Here is a 17,080-nt window from a genome sequence, read left to right as displayed (position 1 = left end):
TTGTAGACTTCTATCTTATCCCCCACCTTAGTGGTCTCTTTTCCAAGTTGAACAGTCCAGGTCTTTTTGATCTCTCCTGTTTCATACCCCTAATCATTTTTCTTCCCCTTCTCTGTTCCTTTTCCATTTCTAATATATCCTTTTTGAGATGGGGCAACCGGAATTGCACGCAGTATTCAAGACATGGGAGTACCATGGATTAATATATTGGCAGTATGATATTAACTGTCTTATTATCTGTCCCTTTCCTAATGGATAATAACATTCTGTTTGCTTTTTTGACTGCCACTGCACATTGAGTGGATGTTTTCAGAGAATTATTCACAATGACTCCAAGATCTCTTTCTTGAGTGGGGGTAACAGCTAATTCAGACCCTATCATTTTGCATGTATACTTGGGATTATATTTTCCAATGAGCATTACTTTGCACTTATCAACATTGAATTTCATCTGCCATTTTGTTGCCCATTCACCCAGTTTTGTGAGACCCCTTTGTAACTCTTCAGTCTATTTTGGACTTAACTATCTCTGGCCCTGTTGTATCAAATTTTTCACAGTCAACTCTGGACTTAATTATCTCGAGTAGTTTTGTATCATCTACAAACTTTGCTATCTTGCTATTTATCCCTTTTTCCAGATAATGTATGAATATGTTGAACATCACTGGTCCAAGTACAGAAGCTGGGGGACACCACTATTTACCTCTCTCCATTGTGAAAACCATTTATTTCAACCCTTTCCCCCTATCTTTAACCAGTTACTGATCCGTGAGAGAACCTTCCCTCTTATCCTATGATTGTTTACTTAAAAAAGGCTCCAGAGGTGATCCTGGAAATTACAGGGTGGTAAGCCTAACTTCGGTATCAAGCAAATTGGTTGAAACTATAGTAAAGAACAGAATTATCAGACATGTAGATGAACACAATATGTTGGGGAAAAGTCAATATGGCTTTCTAAAAGGAAAATCATGCTTCACCAATCTATTAGAATTCTCTGAGGGTGTCAACAAGTATGTGGACAAGGGTGACCAGTGGATATAGTATATCTGGACTTTCAGAAAACCTTTGACAAGGTGCCACCCCAAAGGCTCTTAAGCAAAGTCATGGGATACAAGGAAAGGTCCTCTCATGGATCAGTAATTGGTTAAAAGACAGGAAACAAAGGGTAGAAATAAATGGTCAGTTTTAACAATGGAGAGAGGTAAATAGTAGTGTCCCCCAGGGTTCTGTACTTGGACTAGTGATGTTCAACATATTCATACATTATCTGGAATAAGGGGTAAACAGCGAGATAGCAAAGTTTGTAATGACACAAAACTACTTGAGATAATTAAGTCCAGATTGACTGTGAAGAATGTGATACAACAGAGCCAGAGAGCAGCAGGCGCGTGGTAGATGGGAGGTATATAAACCCTAGAATGATCAAGGCCTTATTCTCTGTGGACTAGGGAAAGGTTACTACTGGGTAATTGGAGCACCTGCAGCCAATTAAGGCCCCGGCCAAGACCTAATAACCCCTCCCCCCTTCAGTCAGAGAGAGAGAGAGAAGGAGAGCTAACTAGAGTTTGGAGGAGTATTGCTGTTAGCCAGAGGACAAGGGGAAGGGGAACACTGCCCAAGCAGAGCAGAGGGACTCCCCCAGCACAGAGGACTGAGGGAAACTCTATCCAAAGGGAGAGAGGGTAAGCAGCCAGCAAAGCTGAAGGGGCTGGTACCCGGAGTAGGAGAGCGGACCTGGGTCCCTTCCCCGCTCCTCTCTCTCTTCCACCAGGGCACTAGCAGAGCCCACCACGCCCGAGAAGAGGGGCAAGGGGCGGCGCCCCGACCCACCACACCAAGAAAAAGCGCGGGACTCACCACAGTAGCATCGTCCATTTGCCACAAGAGTTACAAAGGGATCTCACAAAACTGGGTGACCGGGTAACAAAATGGCAGATAAAATCAATGTTGATAAATGCAAAGTAATGCACATTGGAAAATCTAATCCCAACTATATATACAAAATGATGGGATTTAAATTAGCTGTTACCACTCAAGAAAGAGATCTTGGTGTCACCATGGATAATTCTCTGAAAACATCTCTTCAGTGTGCAGCAGCAGGTAAAAAAAGCTAACAATATTAGAAACCATTAGGAAAGGGATAGATAATAAGACAGAAAATATATTGCCTCTATATAAATCCATGGCACGCCCACATCTTGAATGCTGGGTGCAGATCTGGTAGCCCCATCTGAAAAAAAGATATATTAGAATTGGAAAAAGTGCAGAGAAGGGCAATAGATGTGATTAGGGATATGGAACAGCTTCCACATGAAGAGAGGGTAAAAAGACTAGGACTGTTCAGCTTGGAAAAGAAACAACTAAGGGGGGATATGATAAAGTTTATAAAATCATGACTGGCGTGGAGAAAGTGAATAGGAAAATGTCGTTTGCCCCTTCACATAGCACAGGAACCAGAGTCATCCAATGAAATTAATAGGCAGCAGGTTTAAAACAAACATAAGGAAATATACAACGCACAGACAACCTGTGGAACTCGTTGCCAGGGGACATTAGGAAAGCCAAAAGTATTAACTGGGTTAAAAAAAGAACTAGATACGTTCATGGAGGATAGGTCCGTCAATGGCTATTAGCCAAGATGGTCAGCGACGCGGCTCCATGCTCTGGGTGTCCCTAACCTGTGACTCCCAGAAGCTGGGACTGGATGACAGGGGATGGATCACTCGATAAACTGCCTGTTCTGTTCTCCCTCTGAAGCACCTGGCACCAGCCACTGTTGGAAGACAGGATATTGGGCTAGATGGACCATTGGTCTGACCCAGTATGGCCGTTCTTATGTAATGTTTGATCAGATGAGAAAGCAGCAGCAAGCCTTGCTAAGGGCTGGGTTTGAAACCAGTGATGACAGTGAACTGAGTTTCCCACTGCCCTTCTCATGGATTTTACAATTCCCCACTGAGAACTGCAATGGGAAATCCTTCCCAAGCTCAGACTTATCCTTCCCAGCATACCCTGAGAAATGCTCAGGAGGAGCTAAAGGGGTGAGGTAGAATTCCAACTCTGATGGGCTAAAATTCCAGTTATCAAGGAGGTTTGCAGGGGCCACAATGACCCATCTGCTGTAGCAGCGCCACAAATCTCCTTAGTAGTTGCCTGCTGCTGCCAAGCATGCAACCTCATGCAGACTCTACAGACTGACAGCTGCTCTCCTGAGAGGAGCTAGAATGGCAGCTCAGGGCTTTACACTGACTCACAGGATTTTTCACCAAGCTCGGAGGAAGCAGCTGCTCTAGTTTTTTATGGAAAGAATTCTTGAGAAATTAAAATTTGCTTGTTCACATCTGATGGACCTCAGCTCCGCTCCTCACACGCCCTCTCTGAGAGCTGCTGGAAAGCCAGCCTGCTGCCTTTACTGCACGTGGGGTGTGTGTGCACGTGCTGCTATTCAGCCAGCTAGTGCTGTCTTCTCCAGAGGAGGCAGAGTGTGTCCCAGGATAAGGAGAGGCATTGTCATCACCAGCTCTCACACACAATAGGAGATGCCTGGTTACAGCCTCCCCACATTGCTCTTGGCCCCTCGACTGTGGAGAGTGGTGTGTGTGTGTTGGGGGCTTGACTGACAAGCAAAATATCTTGCATTTTTGTCACTATCATCAGTACCCAGATAAAAAGCAGGGAGCTGATTTTGTGCGTTGGCTGGTAAATGTTCATTTCTGTTCTCCTGGGCTGGGTCCACGGGAGACGTGACAGGCAGTGGTCTGATCGTCATTGCAGCTTTTACTGATGAAGGTTGGGCCTGGACAGTGTAAAGCTTTAGGAGACCACCCACTATGCTCGATAGGTGTGAGACCCTGCTGCTGCTAGACCTCGTGAGGAAGCGCATTGCCTGAGAGGTGATTCTTCAGCACCAGCAGATATGAGACAGCAACCTGAATGTACCTTCTGTTATAGACATGCACGAAAACTTCTTAATGTCCTCTTGCTGACCAAGGGCCCCTCCCCATCCTCAAGCTCATCTTCAAACCTTGATACTTGGGAGCACTCCCTCGTCCTCCTTGATTCTCCACTATGCTTTGGCTGCCATGACCAAGAACTCTCTTCATTTTCCTTCTACTTCTCCAATTGCCCACTCATCTCTGTTGGCTCCCTCTCCCCAACTCTAAAATAATCATAATTCACAGCACTACAGGAGGGAAGAGGTAACAAGCCTGTCCAGAGGTGACTGATATCTCTGGAATCAAACCTAGGTCATCGATAGGTATCCCCTTCACACTGTATCTCAGAAGTTGGAGTTACCCATACAAGAAGATGGTCTGGTATAACCTGGAGATTGGTTTGGGATCAGGGTTTGGATTCTGGCTGCATGCGGGTCTGGAGTTTTCATTCAGGCCCATTTCTAATGCTAGTAGCGCAAGTGAAGGAGTGTAACTGGATGTTTGCATATGAGCCAGGGATGAGAGGTGACTTGCGATATGGATTTTTGCACCTGAGTGACTCACCTGCTGTGGATACCCCACCCAGCATTTTCTATGGTCCCAAAACCAGGGCTTCTGTAAAGAAACAAAGTGTAATTTAACTATGAGAATACCAGCTGCCTAATGAACAGGAGATACACTAAGCACCCCTGTATTTGTATCCTACACTCTATTGTACTAATCTCTGTACAGAATATGCTTTGTGAGGTATTATTTGAAAACTAATAACTTGCTCATCAATAATATCATGGTGAAATATATGAAGCAACAGTATATGTAAAGTTACGAAATCCCCCTGTATGATGTTATTAGCACATGTCCAAAACCACACAGCCCAGCCTAGGCAAAGGTTGTTAAATGGGATCTATCCTAAACAAAGGAATGCGTGTTTACCTCAATTTACATATAAGTAGTAAACAGGCTCCTCCAGGCAGCAGGGGAGGAGATGGCAGGAGACAAAGCAAAGTTGCATTTCAACAAACATAGGTAGGAAGAAGGAGCATGGAGCCTCCTTCTCCACCAGACTTCATCTCACCTTCTTTATTGTTTGAATAAACTTTGCTTTGAGGGGAAATCTTGAGAAGAATCCACCTCAACGGTTCACTGGACTATAAAAGAAAGAGGCAGAGAACCTCAAGTTCTCTCTCTCCCTTTCACCTAAGATGACAAAGGAATCAGCATCTTTGAGCCTGGGGAGAGATCCTGACCAAGGAAAGGATCAGTCGCCATCTTGTTGGAAGACTGTAGGTGAGAAAGACCATCTTGAACAAAGCCTTGAACCAAACCTTGCTAGATTAAGTTGAAGTTTTAGACTTTTAGATGTGTGTTTTCACTTTTATTTGCTTGTAACCCTTTGTTATACTTGAATTCACCTAAAACCCTATAATCTTTCGTTAATAAACCTGTTTTATTTTTTAATCTAAACCAATCCAGTGCTGTGTTTAAACTGAGCTGTTTGGTAACTCCAGTTAAATTAGCAAACTGTTGAATATTGACCCCTTCAAGAGGCAACAGATCTTAATATCTGTACTGTCCAGGAGAGGGATGGACAGTGCCGAACACATATTTGGGGGAAAATCTGGGACTGGGAGTGTGTTGGGGTCACCCTGCAGGTAGTAACCAAGGCTGCTGGAAGCCAGAGTGTGGCTGGTGTGTTGCGGACAGGCTGCTGGGGTCAGAGCTGCTGGACCAGGGCTGCAGCTATACACAGACACTCAGGGTGACCTGCATGCTGGTAGCTATTTGTGAGAGGCCCAGGGTGGGAGCTACAAGAGCAAAGCATTGTGGGGCAGGTGGCGAGACAACCATCGCTGGTCTGAATTACACCCAGAATGTGACAATTGGGCCTGTTCCCATTATACATTGTCATGTTTTATTATGGACAGAGCTGGTTGCACCACCTATTGTTAAGGTTGCCTGGCACTTTTCATTTTAAGACTTTTTTCAGTTGCTTGTAACTTTGCCAATTGTTAACTGTTCCAGATGAAATTTCCCGTGCCGAGTTTCTTCCTCAGGCGGAATATTTTGGGAAAGCTTCTGCTAAAAAAGTCCAGTCATTTCCAAGAATGAGGTAATGGGGAAATATGATGTTTTTCATATCTTAAAAATATTCTTATAACCATTTTATTGAGATGCTCTAGCACTTGTGTGCTCTAGAGCAGGTCTTGAAATTAGACAGCGAGGGGTCATCCTGGTGTCAGGAAGGTGCCTTTTGCTGTCTCTGTGAAAAATCACACCAGACTTGGCCAAGCAAAGAGTCTGTGAAAAATCTCAGGTTGCACATCCTCAGTTGAGACTAGTTACGTTGGCAGCTAAATTCTCCTAAGAGTCTGTCTGGACTGAGCATGCTCCTAATGCTGCCCAGACTGAGCATGTGCCAATGCGCCATCCCACAGAGTGACAGACATGCTCCATCCCAGGCAGGAGAGCTAAGCAGGACTTTCTCCATAGTTGCTCTTCATGGCCTTGGTACCAGAACTGAGAATGGGGAAACTGTCTCTCTCATGCTCTCGGTGGCCCCTGCTAATGCTAATGCTGAGGAGATGGAGGAAGCAGCTTGAGAAGGGTGAGGAGGGAGGACCTAAGCTGGTGAGGGTTAGAGACAGCAGGGGGTAGAGAACCGGCAGAGGGGATGGTGAGAAGCAGCAATAAGAGTCTATGTGTGTGTGTTGGATCAGAAAGGGACATGGACTAGAGCTATGGAGGTGCTGGGTAGGATCAGGCACAGGCTGGGAGGAAGCAGAAGACTCTGTAAACACTAGAGGACGCTCCCCTCTAGAACCTGAAAATTCCTGAGTCTCACCATTCTTCTGCTGTCAGCAAATATCTCTGACTCCCACTGGCCAAGTGTGTGTCTTATCCCCCTCTAGTGTAGTCCAAGTAGAGGATGACAATCTACTACTGCTGTCCATTAGCTCACATGGCAGAGGTGTGTGCTATGGATCTAGAAGTCCCAACCCTGCTGCTGACCCATGTGAGGCTCAATATGGTTTTAAAAACATAGGACATTTCATCCACAAAAACCACAGGAAAAGAACATTAAGGTTGCAAAGTCAAGCACTCAAAAGTTAGGAGATGCTAGAGTTAAGGTTGTCTGTGCACGTCCTTCTATATCACTAAATGATCACAGAGGGGAATGAGTGGTTTGGGGGGTTGACAATCTGCTAGGGATCCTTTCACATCCAAGCTGGAGGTTGAGCTCCAACCTAAATTAATCAAGACCAAACATGTTTACCATCTAGTGGCTGATGTGCGTTGCAGAGGGTGTGAAAGCTCAGGTCCAAGTGGACATGTGTTTGAATTATAAAATCTTCCATTTCAGCTGACCCGAGTGGGCACTGCTTATATACTCACATCATACAGGACAGCAAGTCCAGTGAAGAAAGAAATGAAGTAAAATGTAAACCTCCAGCTAAAACAAACAAAACAAAGCACATTAGAACTCCATCAGAGGTCAGGCTGCAACTCTGTGCCCAGTGTCAGCCAGACATTCATTCAAACAGTGACATTGTCAAAGGCATATGGGCTATGGTGGTATCAAATGCTCATCCAGGTGATAATATATTATAGTAATACTTTGCACGTCTCTAGCACTTTTGATTCAAGGATCTCCAAGAACTTTACAAACAGTAATTGCTCAGCCTCATAGGAGATAGGAAAGTATCATCTCCACGGTACAGATGGGGAAACTGAGGCACAGAGCGGGTAAATGCCTTGCCCATGATCACCCAGAGAATAAACGCTGGGAATACAACCCATCTCTCCTGAGTCTCAGTCCCAAGGAGAAATCCGGGCTCCAGTGAAGTCCATGGCAAAACTCCCATTGATGTCATTAGAGCTTGGATTTCACCCCACCTCTTGCAGTGACACAGGTACATTTAATTCCCTCATTCCAAATATTCAGGTGCTAAGTGTTTGTCAAGATGCCTCCATTCCAATCCCTTATCACTTCCCAGAATCCTGTTCCCTTATATGGTAACTAGCCCAGTTTAACACATCTCTGGGATTGGTGGAGGGAATGAGTATAGGGGAACTGGGATATTTTTATGCCAGGAGCAACAGGCTACAAACCATGGCTCTTCCCTCTCTCTGACCCTGACATACGCAAGGGCTACACCCGTTCAGCACCTGTGATCCCTGGCCAAAGCAGCCTTTCAGCAGCGTGTGACTCCTGGCACGTTAGTTGGGCTCAGTGGAATGGGATTAGCAGAGACTATGGGGATTTCACTGGACCCGTTCCTTTATTTTTGATCCCTTATTTTTCTATTCCTCCTATGTATGGAAATTGCTGCTTGCATCAGCTCCTGCGTGGTGGTAGAGATCCACTGTGTTATGTACAAGAGCTTCAGCTCCCAGGCCCTGCCTGCAAGAGATGGGCACCCCAGGGTATAGAGTGCCTCAGCCCCTGGGCAAGTACATTGAACATGTTCAGACTGGTCAGTACATCAGAGACGTTAGACATGGCAACAGCCCACTAGGTCCTCCAGCCCCCCTTCCTGGGCACCCGTGCAGAATTGTTTTCTACAGAACGTTTCATGGAGTCAGTGATGTCCAGGGACCATTCGGATCATCTAGTCTGACCCCCAGAGAATGTCACCGAGCGATGCAGACTCTGGGTGAGAGGCATCACACGCAAGACCGGCGCTGTGACAATCCCTCTCTAGCCTTCCTCCAGCTGAAGCCAGTGGAAGTGGTTATTGCCCAGAACCTCTGATTTTGGGGACTTACATTTTTGCATGTCCAGCTTGAGACATCTTTGCTGTCTAAAAACTTGGGCACCCAAAACCCGAGGAACCCAGCGTTTGCCTTGACCTCCCTGTGCCTCAGCTTTGTCATCTCTGTAATTGAGCTGATTCATACATAGCAGTTTCAGAGGGGCGTTGGGGGAATTACAATTGCTGAGCTCCCACCAAACACGCTGAACCAAAGGGATGCAGGAGCTGAGCTCTTTGGGCCACATTATCTGCTGATGTAAACTGATGGGGCCACCTGACACCAGCAGAGGAGCTGGCCTAGCCTCTGGACAGCACCGTCTAGGGCAGGGGTTGGCAACCTTTCAGAAGTGGTGTGCCGAGTCTTCATTTATTCACTTTAATTTAAGGTTTTGCGTGCCAGTAATACATTTTAACGTTTTTAAGAAGGTCTCTCCCTATAAGTCTATATATTATATAACTAAACTATTGTTGTATGTAAAGTAAACAAGGTTTTCAAAATGTTTAAGAAGCTTCATTTAAAATTAAATTAAAATGCAGATCTTACGCCGCCGGCCTGCTCAGCCCGCTGCCAGCCTGGGGTTCCATTCACCTAGGCTGGCAGCAGGCTGAGCAGGGCCTGTGGCCGGGACCCCGGCTGGCAAGGGGCTGGCAGCCAGAACCCCAGACTGGCAGCGGGCTGAGTGGGACCAGCGGCCGGGGGACCCCAGACCGGCAGTGGGCTGAGCGGCTCAGCCCGCTGCCAGTCTGAGGTTCCAACCGCCGGCTCCTGCCAGCCACGGTCCCAGCTGTCGGCCCCGCTCAGCCCGCTGCCGGTCTGGAGTCCCAGCCCTGCCCACATAGAGTGCGTACCTACCTTTTCCCTGGTTCTGGCCCATTCTCTTCCTCTCTCTCTGCACTGAGCTGAGGGTGGGAGTGCACTGAGCACAGGCCTGGGGGTGAAGGAGCAGGCTGGGGGTTGGGGTGTAGGGTCTGGCCAGGAGCTAGAATGAGGGAGGGGGCTCAGGGTTGGGGCAGGAGGTTTGGGTGTGGAGCGCTTACCTGGGCAGCTCCCATTTGGTGTGAGGGGTGCAGGTGGGAATGTGTGTGAGGGGGGGTGCAGGAGCTTCCGTTTGGTGCTCAGGGTGGGGGTGGGGATGTGGGGAGTGCAAGAGTCAGGGAATGGAGTGTGGGGGGGGCTGGGTATGTGTGGGGGGTGCAGGAGTCAGGGCAGGGGGATGGGTGTGTGTGTGAGGAGGGTGCAGGAATCAGGGCTGGGAGCATGTGGGGGGGGTGCAGGAGTCAGGGCATGGAGTGTGGGGGAGCTGGGTATGTGTGTGGGGGGGTGCTGGAGTCAGGGCTGGGGTCGTGGGGGGGTGCAGGGGTCAGGGCAGGGGCCTGGGGCTGTGGGGGGTTCGGGGCTGGAGGTGTGGGCTGGAGTCGTGGGGATGCTCCCAGCCCCCTGCCCTGAGCGGCTCATGGCAGGAGGCTGGAGGGGATATGCCCTGATTCCACTCTCCTTCCCCAAGGCCCTGTCCCCGCCTCTTCTCCAAAGCAGTGAGCACGCTGCGGCTGCGGTTCCGGCTCCACCTCTCCCTCTCCCGGACCATCAGCTGTTTGGCCGCAGGGAGGGAGAGGAGGAGGGGCAGGAACCCAGCAAGCTGGGGGAAGAGGTGGGGAGGGGGAGCTTGGCCTGCCGGTGGAGGCTGCCCTGCAGCAGCAGCTGGTATGACCAAGCTTCTGCCCCCTGCTCCCGCAGGAGAGAGCGGTGAGCAGAGAAGAGCAGGCTGGGCCGGGCAGGATTTTTAATGGCATGCTGCTGCCTGCCAGGGTCCCGGCCGCTGGCTGAGCGGGGCCAGCAGCTGGGACCCTGGCAGGCAGCAGTGTGCCATTAAAAATTGGCTCATGTGTTGTCTTTGGCACGCGTGCCCTAGGTTGCCGATCCCTGGTCTCGGGTAATCACTGCGGAAGGGAATGAGCAGTGCCACAGTAAGGGTTCAGTAGCAGGAGTCAGTTTAAAGGGGGCAGAGGAGATTTGGAGGGGGGGAAGCAGCCTCGAGGGTTCTGAAGGCGTGGCGGGAGGGCGACAGGCAGTGGCTGGAAGGACGGGGAAGGGGTGTCGACAGATTTTTCAAGAGAGGTCATGTTTGAAAGCAGAGGTGATGGAGCCTGTTGCCCTGGAATTTGACATTCCTGCATGTACCCCAGAACTTGACAGTGCTGCAGTCAGCCATTTTGTACGTTCAGCCACTGCCAGCTGAAAACCAAACATCACATAGCTGGGAATAATCTTAGGCCTTCGTCAGACAAGGTCAGACAGCTGCATACTTGCTAATCAGAATGGGAGGATGGGCCAGAAAGTTATGGAAGAGTGAGTGGATAGCGACTTTGGTTTCAGGTGACCTGACATGTTGCTTTGTTAGAGCTAGCTATAAAAGATTAGGTGAAAGTGAATACCTCGGAGCAGCCTGAGGGAGCTTTTCTCCGTGCAAGGAGCTGACATCTAAACTCTCCATCAGCTGGATGGAAAGAGGGCCCCTGGAAGCCTGGCAGGTGATTACTTAAAACCATCTCAGACTGTGGGTAACCATATTTGGGATGTCCTAGCCCTATTGCTTGTGTCTGTGTGTGCTTAAATCCAACAACTTGTCGTTTTAGATAAGAGCACGCTTGCTTGTATTAACCATTTATCAGATGGAAATTGCTGTGCTCCCACTAATTTATTCCTGAAACTGCCTGGAGTGGAACAGCTAGTTACCCCTGCTTTGGTTCTGAAAACCCCGGTAACAAGCCAGTTTAAAGGTAAGGAATGTAAGGGCAGGTAGGGATCAGAAGGAGTGAAGGGGGCAGGCGTAGAAGGAGACAGGGCCAAGGAGACAGTCCAGGAGCTGAAGGTGGAGGGAAAAGCGAGGCCTCTGATTTTGGGTAGGGAGGCAGCACAGGAGGCGTAGGGAGGCGAAGCAGAGGGGCAGCGGGAAGGGCACATTCCAGCTGGGACCATGGAGGTGCTGGGAGGCTGTGCACAGACTGCAGAGCTCAGACCCAGCTGGAAGGTTGAAGTGACCCAAGGCCTCTGGCCATAACACTCACCTGGCCTCACAAAATTTTGTAGTCAAGCTGGGTTTGTCCTGGTTCCGCCGGTATCGGAACCACCTCTCCACCTTTCTCGTGGGCAAGTCACACTGCTTGGATAAGCTGATCAGCTCCCCCTGGAAAACAGCCAAGGAATCTGGATTCAGACTCGTAGCTTCACAGATTTTAAGGTTAGAGGGACTGCTGTGATCATCTAGTCCAGTGGTTTTCAACCTGTGCTCTGCACACCCCTGGGGAGTCACAGACTATGTCTAAGATTTCCAAAGGGGTCTGCACCTCCATTTGAATTTTTTTAGGGTTCATAAATGAAAGAAAGTTGAAACCACGGATCTAGTCCAACCCCCAAGCCACAGACCCTCACTCACCCTGTAACCTCGGCATCAAGCCCATACCTCTGTCTGTGCTAAAGTGTATCTTTTAGAAATACATCCAGTCTTGGTTTAAAGGCTCAAGTAATAGAGAATCCACCACATCTTAGGTCACCCAGTGGTTAATTACCCTCCACTGAAAATTTATGCCTCATTTCTATTTGTCTAGCTTCAATTTCCAGCCTCTGGGCCATGTTATACCTTTCCCTTATTGCTTTCTAATTGACTAATTTGTTCCAGCACCTCTGTATAGCACCCCTCAATCCCTAGCAGCACTTCATCTTTATAACCTGACACAAGCATACCTCCAAACTCAACTGAGTTGAGGTGGTAGGCTCTCTTTCTCTAGTGAGCCTGTGGGCGGAGGGTGGGTACTGCTCCTGTCTACCAGGGCAGGGCCCCTTGGCTGTGCTGTTCAGGGTACTGCCCTCTTGCAGAGGGGTAAAGGTAAGCTGACCAGATAGCAAGTGTGAAAAATCAGGACACCTTTCTGAAAGGGCCTGGACTGCCAGGGCTCTCTCAAGCTGTTTTCTTGGTCAGCAACCCCTTCTTCCAGGAACTGGGGAGCTCTGTGTTGCAGTCCTGCCCCATCAGAGTGCCACCCAGCCCTGCGCTGGGCCCACCCATCTCCAGGCTGCATAAGCCTCACAGATGCACCAGGTTGGGGCTGCTGGGGCCCAAGGGAGCTCTTTAATGCCTTCCTGACATGCAAAGCCACCATTAGCATCTCTGCGATGTCCTTCTCCCTCATGGTCCCTTGAGCCCATCGATTCACCTGCAGGTTTTCTGCTTCTGATAAACCTAATGAACATATTTGTGTTTATACCTTTAGCTATTTGCTCTTCAGATTCATTCTTAGCCTCCTACTCTCCACTATATATTTCATCTGCCACAGCTGATTCCTTTCTATTGGCTGGATTTCCATTGTTGTGTCAGATAACCTTTTGAGTCCTGCCATTTAACTACACTGGGGGGAATCCAGGCACACTGAAGGCAAAGGGAGTTTTGCTGCTGACTTCAGGAGAGCCAGGATTTCACCCATTGTTTACCTTTTGCTTTCCTGTTTCTTTTCTTGTTCAGGGTCTCCATGCCTCTGAGGCTCTCCTCTGGCTGTTTATTTTGGACCCAATCTGTTACAAAGGGTCTTTGTCATTCTGCATCTGAAATGAAACCTCAGCACTTCCCATTGCTAGCAGGGGAAGGCTGGCCAGGTTACTGGGGATCAGAAGTTCTGCATTCTGTTCTGGACTTTGTCACTGGGTTGCTGCATGACTTTGTCCTTGTCGCTCAGCCCTCTGAGCACCAGCGGCATGGTAGGGATCATGCTAGGGTACATCCATGTGGGTGGTGTGCTTTCTCATAGGAATTGCCAGATTGAATCAGACCCTGGGTTCATCTAGTTCAGTATCTTGCATCCGAGAGTGGCCAGATCTTGAGGAACGGAGAAGAAACCCCACAACAGGCAGGTGTGGGATAATCGCACTCTACACAGGTCACATGCTAATCCCTCATAGATTGATTTAAACCCCAAAGCATGAGGTTTCAACTCCCTTCCAATGCTCTCCTTGAGAGCAGGAACAACTAGAACTCTGGTGGCACCTTAAAGACTAACAGATTTATTTGGGCATAAGCTTTCGTGGGTAAAAACCTCACTTCTTCGGATGCATAGAGTGAAAGTTACAGATGCAGGCATTAAATACTGACACATGGAGAGCTTGGAGTTACTTCGCAAGTGGAGAACCAGTGTTGACAGGGCCAATTCGATCAGGGTGGATGTAGTCCACTCCCAATAATAGATGAGGAGGTGTCAATTCCAGGAGAGGAAAAGCTGCTTCTGTAATGAGCCAGCCACTCCCAGTCCCTATTCAAGCCCAGATTAATGGTGTTAAATTTTCAAATTAATTTTAGTTCTGCTGTTTCTCTTTGAAGTCTGTTTCTGAAGTTTTTTTGTTCAATGATAGTGACTTTTAAATCTGTAATAGAATGACCAGGGAGATTGAAGTGTTCACTTACTGGCTTTTGTATGTTACCATTCCTGATGTCCGATTTGTGTCCATTTATTCTTTTGTGGAGGGACTGTCTGGTTTGGCCAATGTACATGGCAGAGGGGCATTGCTGGCACATGATGGCATATATAACATTAGTAGATGTGCAGGTGAATGAGCCCTTGATGGTGTGGCTGATGTGGTTGGGTCCTCTGATGGTGTCGCCAGAGTAGATATGGGGACAGAGAAGGCAACGAGGTTTGCTACAGGGATTGGTTCCTGGGTTGGTGTTTCTGTGGTGTGAAGTGTAGTTGTTGGTGAGTATTTGCTTCAGCTTGGGGGGTGTTCTGTTATTGTCCTTGTTGGGCCTGTCCTGTAGAAGGTGATTTCTGGGTACCCGTCTTGCTCTGTCAATCTGTTTCCTCACTTCCCCAGGTGGGTACTGTAGTTTTAAGAATGCTTGAAGTGAGGTTTTTACCCACGAAAGCTTATGCCCAAATATATCTGTTAGTCTTTAAGGTGCCACCAGACTCCTTGTTGTTTTTGTAGACACAGACTAACACGGCTACCCTCTGATACTAGAACTCTGGATACTGCTGTCAGAAACTTCAGCTGTTGAGAACTCCGCCAAGCAGTAGAACGTATGCCAAGAGCACCAGAAATTGCCCTGCCAGGGCACTATCTCCTCATCTCCTGCAGGGAAATCCCACAGCTCCATATTGGGTGTGTGATGATGCTGAGGACACTGGCTTGTGGTACCTGCCAGTAAGACCGATTCCAAACTCACAGGCTTCATAGCAGCACACGACACCACTGAGCAGTGCAGCTGTCAGGCGGAGTCTGCAGCCTGAACTAGCTGGGCTGCAGTAACTGTCAGAGTCTAAGATCCTGATTTGTCATGGGGGGTTTGACAAGTGAGGTAGAAATACACACAAAGAGGCCATGTTTAAAGGCAGACGAACAAGGAGTCAGGAGTTGACATTTGAAGAGGACATTTTTCTTTCTGGGGTAGCAGTGCCCTTGCCCCTGGAGTTTTGGAGAGAGTCTGGCATCCTCCTCATAACTCCCCTAAGCTCCAGCTGTCTAATGCACCAGGGCAGTCGCCCCTGTGTGTGGAACTGGGAGCTGCTTCTGATGACACTTTTAGAGGTGCTGGGTGCTCCCAGCTCCTACTGCAGTCAGGGAGATGCTCAGCACCTCCAGGGACCTGGCTGCTTGGCTGAGGCTCTAAATATAGATGGAATTGCTGAACTTTATGCTGCCAAATTTGAGAACTTTGGCTAGAAAGTTTAGTTCAATGAAATTCCAGCTAGACAGTGATAAGAAGGAGCCACGGGGCAAGGGTCTGGGAGGGAGAAGGAACTCACCTTCTTTGGATCCTGGCTGTGAGTAGCGTAGAAGGTTTCCAGCACAGGATTGGGTGGAGCGTTCAATCTCACCTTGTCCCTCAAACCCAGCTTTCTGCCCAGGGGCCGGGCTATGAATCTGCAAGAGACCACAGCAGGGTTCAGTCAAGAGATGGTTATTATTGCCTTACAGCTCCCAGAATGTTTTAGCTGTCCTCCAAAGCACCCCCAAAAAGTTTACAATCCAACCAAAGACAGCACATGGCATGCAGGTGGGGAGGGAGAACGTAGGCCCAGGGCACAACAGAAACATTGGGCCTTATTCTTCCCAGCCCTGTTCTTTGTGCCAGGGACATTATCAATCTGATAGCAAGTAACAAGGAGTTTGGGGTAATACCCCAGTCCTGGAGTCCCTGTGCAGGTCTCACATTGAAACATGTGAGAGAAAAACAACTTTATAAACAGGAAAATATGTTTGTGAGGCCACAGGCAGGGGGGTTGACAATTCAATGTCCCCATTTTTAAAATGCTTTCTCTCTTTTTGCAGTTGGAAAGACCCTCATAAACACGGGCAAGTGATGAACAAGACACTGACTAGACACAAAGTACAGACAACCCCTTTTCTTCAATAAGGTATTGAAAACCCCAGGGGCATTAAATGAACTGCCCCTCCCTCCCAAAGGACGATGTGTTCCCAGGTAATTAGCACTGTATATTCAGACATTTTCCCAGGTGCGCATGTGCCTCCTGAGGGCAAAAAAAGGCAGAGTCCCTGCCTGAGGGCTAATATCAAGTTCTCAGGAGAACTTTATCTGCACATGCAGCAGCAGGAAGTTTGTGCCCAGAGTGATAATAGCTCCTCTAGATTATCTGTCAGATTAGAGATGATTTGTAATCAGTGTTAAGCAAACAGTTATAAAACCCAGGAGCAGTGGCAGGATGGTGGTTAGAGCAGAGAACAGACAGGTCTGGTCTACACAGCAAACTGTCAGGAGCTCTCATCTGGCTAGACAGAGCCAACATCTCCTTGATCCTCTACAGGGGGATCTTTGCATCAGGTGTTCCTGACATGAGACAGACGCTGGATAGTGCGCTGGCTTCTTACCAAACCAGAGAAAGGGCCTGCAGCCAAATTTCCCAACTTCACCAGACTTTGCAGTGTTCTGCAGCTCAGCCTCTTCTGCCTAAACCAGGTGACCGTCCACGGTGGAGAAGAAAGAACAAGCTTATCCAAGTACCCATAGTCTAGGGGACAGTGCACCGAGCTTGGAAGCAGGAGCCATGAATTCAAATCTTCTCTCTGCTGGCCATTTATCTGTGCACTTCAGAGCCTCAGACATCTATCTTAGGATGCAGTCAAGTTTTATTCCTTCTACTTCACACATATGTTAACAGAGAGGTTGCACAAAGTCACTTCAGGAAGGTCTGGGAGTAGAACGCCTGTCTCTTATATGGCATACATAAAGCTCCTCTATCCAGCCACACTGTGACCCATCTATGTGCTTGCCTCTCTTGTCTGTACCCCTGTGACTAAACCACCCAGGATTCCTGATCTCAAAAACTCCACTGCTGTCTAGCAAACCGCTGACATCTCTCCTAGTGGCTGTTCCATACAGAGGTTAA

At 48.3% G+C, this 17,080-nt stretch overlaps 1 protein-coding gene across 2 annotated transcripts in view; it reads right to left on the bottom strand.

Moving 5' to 3' along the window:
• Window positions 1-17,080, bottom strand: part of LOC117868902 (ceramide synthase 2-like) — a 107,131-nt gene that overhangs the window by 15,667 nt on the left and 74,384 nt on the right. For both annotated transcript variants that reach the window (XM_034755282.1, XM_034755283.1), the window contains exons 3-6: window positions 15,479-15,596; window positions 11,756-11,874; window positions 7,329-7,386; window positions 4,500-4,550 (exon numbers count right to left, since the gene is read on the bottom strand). In XM_034755282.1, coding sequence (XP_034611173.1) covers window positions 4,500-4,550; window positions 7,329-7,386; window positions 11,756-11,874; window positions 15,479-15,596 — 346 coding nt within the window. The remainder of the gene's footprint in view (window positions 1-4,499; window positions 4,551-7,328; window positions 7,387-11,755; window positions 11,875-15,478; window positions 15,597-17,080) is intronic.

Source organism: Trachemys scripta, chromosome 22, assembly GCF_013100865.1.
Source record: "Trachemys scripta elegans isolate TJP31775 chromosome 22, CAS_Tse_1.0, whole genome shotgun sequence".
NCBI lineage: Eukaryota > Metazoa > Chordata > Testudines > Emydidae > Trachemys > Trachemys scripta.
This window is presented reverse-complemented; position numbering and strand designations above follow the sequence as displayed.